We start from the raw sequence: 9,853 nt of genomic DNA, 5'->3' as shown, positions 1-9,853 counted from the left end.
CGGAGCACAAGCGAGGGTGGCGAGCCCAGATCCGGGCGTACGGATCCACACCTCTGGAGACCTTGGTGGCCTTGTCCTTGATGACGGTGACCTCGTCGACGGCGGCCACCTCCCGGAACATGGCGAGCAGCTCCGCCTCCGACATGTGCTTGGGCAGCGGCCGGTAGCCAGCAGCGGAGAGGAAAGGGTCTTCTGCGTTGGGCTGAACCGTTGTCCAACAATACAAAGCCCATGGGAGGTTCGGCCCGCGGGTCATCCTGGCCAGGTGTGAGCCAGGAGCGGTTGGACCCGAACCTGATTTTATGCTAAGATCATCTTTAATTATATTCCTTTTATTTTATTTTTTTCTATTTTTTTTCTTTTTATTTTATCTTATCTCTAATAGCTTCTCTTCGAGGAGAATCACGAAGGAAAATGAGAGAGAATTCTGTTACGAAGAGAATGACCTTAGAATCTCTTCGTGATAGTAATCGTGAAGGAAAACCATTGAAACGTTAAAGAAAACGAAAATATCCGTTGACCCTAGTCTAAAGGACGGCTGGGCAGGTCTATAACATGCTGCTGGTTGAAATAATTACTTTTTATTAATTGATTAAATTTATTATCTCTACTGCTTAAAAAATATGTAGTGTCTCCAAAAATCTGAGATGCAACCCCTCTGAGGTATACTTTTTTCTTTTTTTTAAACTTCCTCTCCATGAAATATAATGCAAAGGATATTATTTTTGAAAAAAATTCATAGAAGGTCTTAGAATTGTCTATAGTTTTTTTAGATTTTTTATTTTTTTAATTTTTGGGAGATTTTTTTGCAACAAAACCAAATTTTTGGGTTTTTTTTTGCAACAAAACAACTTCCGGAGGGGAAAGTTAAAATCCAAGTGACTTTTGGAGGATTTTGTATTTTTTCCTTTTTAACAACGAACAATTTTGACTTTTATGATCGTGTAACAATTAGTTACAAAATATTTACTAAAGTAAAATGGATATGGTATCATTAAATTTGCCCTCATAAGTATTTTATGGATGTTACATGTTTAGAGCTATTTGTATATGTATTTTCTAGAAATCAATAGTCAAAGTATGAAATCAAAAGTTAAAATTGCCAGTTATTAAAAAACGAATTCCTACATCTCTACAAAGTATTGCAATATTATAATATGATAAAACTACTACTTAAACAAATCTACTTATAACATTTTTCAAATGTAAAAAATATTTTGATGGTCAAGTTTTAAGTACTTTGATTGCTCGTAACTCAAAATATTATATTTTTAAGATGAAATATTACTTATTTGTAATATAGGTCTTATTTGACATAACTCTGGATCCGAGATCTATATTGGATCTAAAGTTTATATAACAAAATAAAATAATTTAAATATTTATTTTTTATCTAAAATAAAAATTAGATAACTCAATCAAATACTCTTAATTCATTCATAGTTTGAGATATGGATTTTTTAGTTTGATATGGGCAACTCCAAAAAATCTAGGAACTGGATCCGTACCAAATGACCTTAAAACATAGGCACATTAGTGATGGAGAACAACTTTGTATTTTCACATGAATCTTCTTGATTTTGCTGACTATACCTCTCCTGGATCCACACCTGCTTCTTCCTACTCTCCGGTGTGGTGGCGGGGGGAAGGCACGGCGTGCAGCGGCGAATCGCGAGACGAGTCGTTCGGGAATTCCATCCTTCGAGCTGTTAACCATGGTTTCGAAGTGGATCAAAGGTAATCTAGGCCCAGCCCAATTAATCCTCAAGCCCAACAGGCTACTATTCTCCCGAACCGCAGGAGAGAAGAGACGAGACGAAAAGCACCAGTCGCTCGAACCCTAGCCGCCTACCTCCGCTCATCTCCTCTCTTCCGCACGACGGCGTAGGTATTGCTCTCCTCCCCCTCCTCCCCGTCCTCCTATGGTTTCTGGGGTTTCCGAGCTCTCCATCGATCTCTTTCCAGCTAGCCCCTCCGACACGGACTAGCTCCGCGCCCCTGACTCGCGCGCGGTTTCTAGGGTTTATCTGTCGAACGGTCGCGAGGTTTCTTGGTCGGCGGCGTTGGGGAAGATGAGGCCCGTCTTCGTGGGGAACCTGGACTACGACACCCGCCACTCGGAGCTCGACCGCCTCTTCTACCGCTACGGCAGGATCGAACGCATCGACATGAAGTCAGGTCCACCATCCCTTGCTTCCCTCTTCCCTCATCTCCTCTCCTTCTCTGTTTTCGTCTTCGATTTCCGTTTGATTTGATTCGATGTGCTTGGTGCGAACCCCGGGTTGCCGCCACTTAGTTCTTGATGTGTGAGTTCCCATGTGTATAGACAAGAAGATAGATAGAAAGAACGAAAAAAGCTAAATGCGGTGGTTAGGTTTTCTAATTCTTGTTGAGATCCATCCTCCGGTATTAGTATTGCTAGCTAGTCTTGGAAGATTAGCTAATACCTGCCTGAGTTAATTCGTTTTTTCTTACAATGTTTTTTATGTTGTGCATATCTGATGATACCATAAATCTGCCAAGACTTCCAACGATGCTTTTAACATCAATTTCATGTGTAATATCTACTTCATGTACCACATATTGCACAGGTGTGATGTAACCAAAGTTGCAATGTGTGTATGGTAGGCAGATATGTTTAAATGTTTACTCTGGCGCAGGAACTACCGAGGCAAACATAGCTCCCCTGGGGCTCCTCAACTCCTGAAATGCCTTCCATTCACTCCCCCGGCCATCATTTCCTTCGCTTGAAACCATCCGTTCATGATGCACTGTACCCTGTTACTACTGCTCGAGCATGTTTAGCGGGGACTGAGCGATTCATGCCACGCCATCAGTACCATCATGCCATACCATGCCATGACTAGAATTACCACCGACAAGACAACGTGCTATGCGTACTGTCTTGATAAGCAAGAGTTCTATTTATGGTGAAGCATGTTCAATGCCTCCAGTCATAATTTCGTACTTTGGATATAAGTTGTGCAACTCCATGCTTAGCTCTCATCATGAATGGACACCACCCATAGTGCTCTTCATACCATCAGAACTATGCAGGTGCAGTACTCTTCTGATTCTCTTAGGTTTGAATATGCTGATGTGTTGTTATTGTGAAGGAGAACTGGATTTTTTTCCCGGTGTTTATTGGAACATTGGTTATTCAATTTCTACCGTTCTGACTTGCATGTTTACATCATCAGGATTTGCTTTTGTCTACTTTGAGGATGAACGTGATGGCGATGACGCCATACGGGCTCTTGATGGTTACCCCTTTGGCCCTGGGAGACGCAGGCTTTCGGTTGAGTGGTCACGGGTAATTTCTTATATTGTTCTTGTGAACCCCCTACCCTTACCTCCTAGTGGTCAAGCAGGCTTTGATTTAGCCGGTGTTTGTGTTATATCATGCTCATAGTTATTACGGTGGTGTGGCGAGGCACGGCGACCCACCACCTTCACACCTTTATATTGCTTATGGCGTGCGGCGTGGCAACGCCATACACACATCATAGACTATTAGAAAATTATATTGGAAATTACCTTTAGGAATTTACGTACAGGTTATTTTAAAAAATGTTTATATGGGTCTTTACTGTCACAAATGTGACTGAGATATAGGTGAAATCTCATGTGATGTATAAGTAGCAAAATTGAAAAGAAAGAAACCAGAAAGAAAATGTGATAGAACACCCCAAAAGAAAAAAAAATGTGAAGGAGCTTGGTTGAATTGGAAAAATGTAAGGCCTAAGGCCCAATGTGCTTGTGCCTGGGGTTGGGTGGCCCAAATACAGCCCAGACGAGCGTTGCCAAATACAGTCCAGGCCCTTTTCTTTTCCCTTCCGCTCTGTCCTTTTCTTTCCCTTTCCTCGCCGTCACCCGCCGCTACAAACCCTAGCCTAGAAATCAATCCCTAATTCCACGCCGCACGTTCTGATTCAATGGAAGTCCGACGGAATCAGCCCCCCCCCCCCCCAAATGCTCCCTAGCTTGGTGGTGGTGGAATGAGCTGTTGATCGAGTAGCACGCCGATGCCAAGGCCCAAGCTCGCCGGCAGATGGTGTAGGGAGGGGCAGTAGGTGCGGCGCAGGAAGTTTCGACGTGTCAATGACCAGGTTTGTGCCCTATGCCGCGCCTCTCCCCTCAATAACCCCTGCGTGACCCCGTATGTATGGCGCCCGAGCCGTGGCGAGCCACGACGATATGGCGACACCCTAATAACTGTGGTCTGTCCACTTTAGTGATGATTCTGTTTTTTTCTGGTGGTATTTTCTATTACAGGGTGATCGAGCTGCTAGACGTGATGGCAATAAACCAGCGGCAAACACTAAGCCCACTAAGACATTGTTTGTCATTAACTTTGATCCAATCAACACAAGAGTCACTGATATTGAAAGACACTTTGGACCATTTGGGAATATCTCTAATGTTCGGATAAGGAGGAACTTTGCATTTGTCCAGTTTGAAACACTGGAAGAAGCCACAAAGGCTCTCGAAGCTACTCATGCTACGTAAGTATCCTTCCCTCGAAGCTACTCTTTCTATGCAAGGCGTTTACATTGTTCCTCAGTTCATTAAATGAGCCAAATTTGACTTTCACTGACTTACTCAGTACTTGGGGTTTGATTTTCAAATGTTTTATTTGTGCTATAAATTGTAAAGAAAAGGTTAAGCACTGCATTAATTGTTAAAGTTAGTGAAGAATGACAATAGTTAACTTGACATTGATTTTTCACCTAGAAATTCTGTACAGCTAGCTATGCCATTTCATGCTAGTCACTAAATGCATCTTATTAGCTCTAAGTATGCCTTTTACTTTCATGGAAGCATGTTCTTTGTGCTCAGCTGCTCTGCCCCTTTTCATGCTCAGACCCCTTTTCTGTATCTGGGACTAGGCTCATGTGTACTCTAGCATATCCATGTGATTTTAATTTCTTGATTATGTAATCATGATGCTTAAGAATCATTTTCCCCTTTTCTGCAGCACGCTCTTGGACAGGGTGATATCTGTTGAGTATGCCTTTAGGGATGATGGCGAACGAAGTGATAGGTATGACAGTCCAAGAAGAGAAGGCGGCGGCGGCGGCTATGGTAGGCGGGGTGATAGTCCATATCGCCGATCTGTTAGCCCAGTGTACCGGTCACGACCTAGTCCTGACTATGGTCGCTCAGGGAGCCCTGTATATGGTTCGTATGACAGGAGCAGGAGTCCTGTTCGTGATCGCTATCGGAGGTAATACCCTTGGTTTGTATGTTTTCATTGCGTGCATGATCATGCTTGTCCATTTGTCTATGTTATGACAGGAGCGGGAGCCCTGTTTGCAAGTGGTTTTGTAGGGCATTTGGATAGATTCTTATGTACGATAAACCATCCAGTTTAGTTATTAGGGAGTTAGTGTTTTTGTGTGATTTCTGTTTTTTTATTACTTATGATTTACTTCTGAATTCAAGGGTTAGCCTTAGTCCTGAATTTTTTCTATTGCTGATTACACTAAGTTAATTTAGGTGTTTTGGTAGCAAACTTGGTAATAATATAGAATCTATCTTACTCATAAAATTCCATTTGCCATGTAACTTCCTGTATTCGTTGTGTGCTCACTTATTTCTTCATTTGTTCATGTTGCCTTTTTCAGCTTACTGCTTGCTTTCATTATTCTGATGGGCTGTCCTGTTATCTGATGAAAATATATTTGTTTCTGCCGCAGATCTCCTGTCCCTCGATCAAGATCCCCGCCTGCCAACAGAAGAGCTTATGACTGAGAACTATCTCTGTTATGGTACTGGGGCGGCAGCTTGTATCCGTCGTGTCCAGCTGTACCACCCAGTAGCGTTTCGCCTTAAGTGACATGGAACTCCTGTGTTTTAAACTGGACCTGTACTTCATTATGCTATGTGTCTGTCACAGATTCTAGTTTGCATTGAGATGTTTTCGAGTTCTATTGTACTGTCATGCTGCCATCTGTCTGTTATCTGTTAACCTAGTGCCTTATGCTATTCTAATTTCCTGCCTGACAGAACTATGATCATTAGCTAGTTAGTTCATCGTAGAAATTTTAATAGCCAGAGAGAATTCAGGGTGTGTTGTTTTGGAACTTTGGAATTCCATAGGAATTATGCAGTCCAGTGTAAACCTCATTATTTGGTGTGCAGTCGGTCATTTTCAGTGATGCAACCACTCCAATGTTGGCTATCAAAATATCAACAGTCACTTTCGTTTGATCTTACCAATTACAGAAAAATGCTTTGTTTCTTGGTGTGGTGTATTAGATAAACAATTTAGTAAATACTACAACGTTATCTGTTTCTTCTACCAGTAATCCCCACAGGAGCAGGTGCCGTCCTGGAAATGGTGAAACCCCCTCACATCCCTGAGCACATTCTCCCTCCCAACCATCTTGGAGATGAACTTGGCAGTCGTTGCACACCCTCAGGTTCTTGGCCACTAGTCCCGGCAATGGGGCGGGTTGGGGCTAGGTGTAGCAAGAACGTGTCCGATTTGCACCGAAACCTTTAATGGGTGAAAAATCGCCTTTGGCCCTAAACTCGGTGGGGACTCGATACCTGACGAGACCCCATGGGCGGGAGCTATGGCCTCAGGTAGATGCGGTCAGGAGGCGGTGGGCGCGGGCAGGTGGTGACGATGGGTGGGAGGCGGGCGAATGCGGGGTGGTTGACAGCAGGTGGGCAGATGCGGGGCGGTTGGTAGGGGGCGGCAGGTGGGTGGGCGCAAGGCAGGAGGCGAGCGGGCGCTGGGCGGTGGGCAACAGGAGGGAGGCGAGCGGGCGTGGGGCGGCCTGCGCGAGTGCAGGAGGACAGCATCGGGTGGGCAATGGTAGCCGGGAGTCGTGCACCCACCGAAGGCTTCCGGACGAAAATCAGCCCTCGCCCTTGACCCGACCCACTATCGTGGCCCCGACTCATGACCCGCGGGTGAAATCCCAACCCCACCCCCGCTGGGTGTAAAACCCGCGAGGATCCGACCCGACTCGCCCCGTTGCCAGCCCTATTGGCCACCCTGATGGTGGCTCCTGCTGGTGTCCGTAGCAACCCGAAGGCGATGGCTAGCTTCTCACTGTGGTACCTGAGGATCGCCGCGTTCTCATGGTCGTTGATGTCATCAGGAGCACGCGGGATGTGTCCGGCTTGTACCCATGGCTCCGCATCTGCTTCAAGAGCGTGTCCATGTGCTCGTGCACCGGCGCGCTCTCCGGGTGCGCTGACTCGCCAGCCACTCCGGTGACGTCGCCTTCCATTGTTGCATTAGTGAATCTCCCTTGCTGCTGCATCTCTCTGACCAGCTGAAACGCCTCGCCGATGTGGCCCTGGACAACGCAGACAGTGATCAGGGTGTTCCAGGAGACCACGTCGCGGGGCTCGATCGCGGCGAAGATCCTCCGTGCGGCGTCCATGTCTCCGAGGCACGCGTACATGTCCATGAGCGCGTTCTGCACGAACCGGTTGTCTGCCATGCCGCGCTTCAAGACGTACCCGTGCACGGCCTCCTTGCCGGCGAAGGCCTCCGAGCGCGCGCATGCGGGCAGCACACCGACCATGGTGGTCTCGCTGGGCACGATACCGTCCTCGGCCTCCATCCGGGCGAAGAGCTCCAGCGCGTCCTCGTCCATGCCGGCCTTCGCATACCCGCAGATCATGGCGTTCCACAGCCCGAGCTGCCGGTCAACGGAGACCATGACGAACACCTGCCTCGCCGTGTCCACCCGCTCGTGGCTGGCGTACATGCCCACTAGCACGCTCGCGACGAAGGAGTTGGCGGCGAGCTCGGTGTCCTTGACGACGTAGGCGTGCATCTCCCTGCCCAGGGCCAGCATCTCCGGTTGAGAGCACGCCGGGAGCGCGCTCGCGAACGTGACGCCGTGCGCGACCATGTCGTAGAGCACATTGACGGCCTCACCGCAGCGGCCGCTCTGCACGAGCAGGCTTACCATGGTGTTCCACGTGACGACACGACGACGCCGCCCGATGCGTCGGCTGCGCCAACGGAGCCAAACAGGCTCTGCGTGTCGTCGTCGAGGCAGAGGCGCGCGTACATGGGGAGCAGCGCGTTGAACGCGAAGCGCTCGTCGCCGTCCAGGAACCCGTTCTTGAGCGCGAATCCGTGCGCCTCGCGGCCGAGGCGGGTGTCGTGGGCGAGATGGGAGCAGGAGAGGAGAATGCTGACGAGGGTGAAGGAGGTGAGCGGGTGCCCTCCTCGAGCATGTCGCGGAGCACGTCGAGGGCCGGGAGCCAGCGGCGGAAGAGGCAGAGCGCGGCAATGAGGGAGTTCCCAATAGAAGCAGGCAGGCAAGCTGTGGCCAAGCTTCGACGACTGGTGGTGGCATGGCTGGGGACGCACTGATTTGCCGGCACGGGCAGTGACCCTCTGGGGCATTTTGTCGAGATTTCAACCATTTCCCCAATCTCTTCATCTCTGTTCCTCGTTTGGGTCATTTCTCTCTAGCTTCTTTTCTGTGAATGGCCTCGTTTAAGCCATCGGCTAGTGGACTGGAGCCGCTGCCGGCCACTGGGTTCATGGTGCCAGCAAGGAGTGGGTGGTTGGTGGTCAGTGAGAGGTGCAGGACTGCAGGGAAACTGCTCCGGCCAGGAGGCCAGGGATTTGGTTCGACAATGGTGGCTCTGGTTGCTCTTTTCACGGCTGATGAAGAAAGAAAGGCAAAGGAAGAAAGGACTCATGGAGAAGAAGGGTACGCTTATGACATGTGGGCCCTATTGACATAATAGATTTTCTCAGCAAAACCATATTCATGTCAGCAAAACAGCCATGTAAAACCCACTCAAGGGATGAAGTGTCCAATACTGAATTGTTCGGGTTGTAAAACGAGTTAAGTTTTTGTTTAGGGTCAGATAGATTTAATTGTTTGTGGTAGTAAAAAGAACTTTTTCCTATATAAAAAAAAGCTATTGCAAATTACCACATTTGTCATGTGTGTTGGCGGGGCATCAAGTTTCTTCATCCCGGAAATATGTAAATATTGCAGACCCCATTCAAAGATCGAGCATCTAAACATCTATTGGAAAAGGAGGGAAATTTATATCATAAAACCGTAACTATAATGAAAATGTGACACAATAATGAGGATCAATGGTCCTTAACAATCCAAAAACAATCCATGAATCCAATATTTGAATACGAAAGTGTGAGAATGTTTCGGGTTGAATAATGATAAGTCGACTAAAAAGTTGCTTCAATAACAAGGAACTAGCATAGTTTAGCAAATCCATAGACCCTAGCTAAAACCTAAAAAACTAAAAATCATAAACCCACTAAAAAACCTAAACCTTAAAAATCCCAAAACCGAAAAAATGCAGGAGGAGGGCATAACCAAAGTCATAAATGGGGGGAATTTCAGTCTCTAAAGCTGAAAAAAAAAAAACAAGAACGCATTGAGAGGATGTTTGACCACCACACCTGTAATGCTTTGAAACCGGTAGGGTTAAGAATTCGAACAAAACAGTAGATCGCACGCTGGGTGACTCACGGAGGATGAGCAGCAACGATAAAAGGGTTGGATCCGCCTAATGTTGAAGAATGCAGATGGAATCTCCTTCCACCTCTCTTGATTAGACAGGAATCAGGGGAAAAGCTGAGGAACAATTCTTGAAAAATGGAAGGGGATAGGTACACCGGTGGATATTTTGCGACTTAACAACCGCCGCATGGTTAGGACCCACTAAACAGAATAAGAAGGCACAATTACCAAAAATTTCAAAATAATGAAACAATTAAACATGTTATCCTGATAATAATCAGGTTTCTACTTTTGATTTAAAATTTGTTCTTTAAAAAAAAAAAACAGACAGAAAACAACGCTCATCTAAACGGAAGAGTAGTAACTCATTA

At 46.7% G+C, this 9,853-nt stretch overlaps 2 protein-coding genes across 3 annotated transcripts; one reads left to right on the top strand and one right to left on the bottom strand.

Moving 5' to 3' along the window:
• Positions 1 to 1,780: 1,780 nt before the first annotated feature.
• LOC133923866 (serine/arginine-rich splicing factor RS31-like) lies at positions 1,781 to 5,950 on the top strand. 2 transcript variants are annotated; one of them, XM_062369146.1, is made up of 6 exons: positions 1,781 to 1,888; positions 2,021 to 2,178; positions 3,201 to 3,313; positions 4,276 to 4,505; positions 4,979 to 5,227; positions 5,700 to 5,950. In XM_062369146.1, exons 2-6 carry the CDS (start codon positions 2,073 to 2,075, stop codon positions 5,752 to 5,754), a joined length of 753 nt encoding a protein of 250 aa, XP_062225130.1. In that variant the 5' UTR covers positions 1,781 to 1,888; positions 2,021 to 2,072; the 3' UTR covers positions 5,755 to 5,950. The 2 variants fall into 2 exon arrangements, with proteins under 2 accessions (XP_062225130.1, XP_062225129.1); XM_062369145.1 differs by having other exon boundaries at positions 1,807 to 1,888; positions 1,966 to 2,178.
• Positions 5,951 to 6,587: 637 nt separating this feature from the next.
• On the bottom strand, positions 6,588 to 7,880 carry LOC133923765 (pentatricopeptide repeat-containing protein At3g57430, chloroplastic-like). The gene is made up of 2 exons (XM_062369026.1): positions 7,068 to 7,880; positions 6,588 to 6,788 (listed from the first exon to the last, which is right to left on the bottom strand). The coding sequence occupies exons 1-2, from the start codon at positions 7,878 to 7,880 to the stop codon at positions 6,588 to 6,590; spliced, it is 1,014 nt and encodes a 337-aa protein (XP_062225010.1).
• Between the last annotated feature and the right edge of the window lie 1,973 nt (positions 7,881 to 9,853).

This window comes from Phragmites australis, chromosome 7, assembly GCF_958298935.1.
Source record: "Phragmites australis chromosome 7, lpPhrAust1.1, whole genome shotgun sequence".
Taxonomy (NCBI): Eukaryota; Viridiplantae; Streptophyta; class Magnoliopsida; order Poales; family Poaceae; genus Phragmites; species Phragmites australis.
This window is presented reverse-complemented; position numbering and strand designations above follow the sequence as displayed.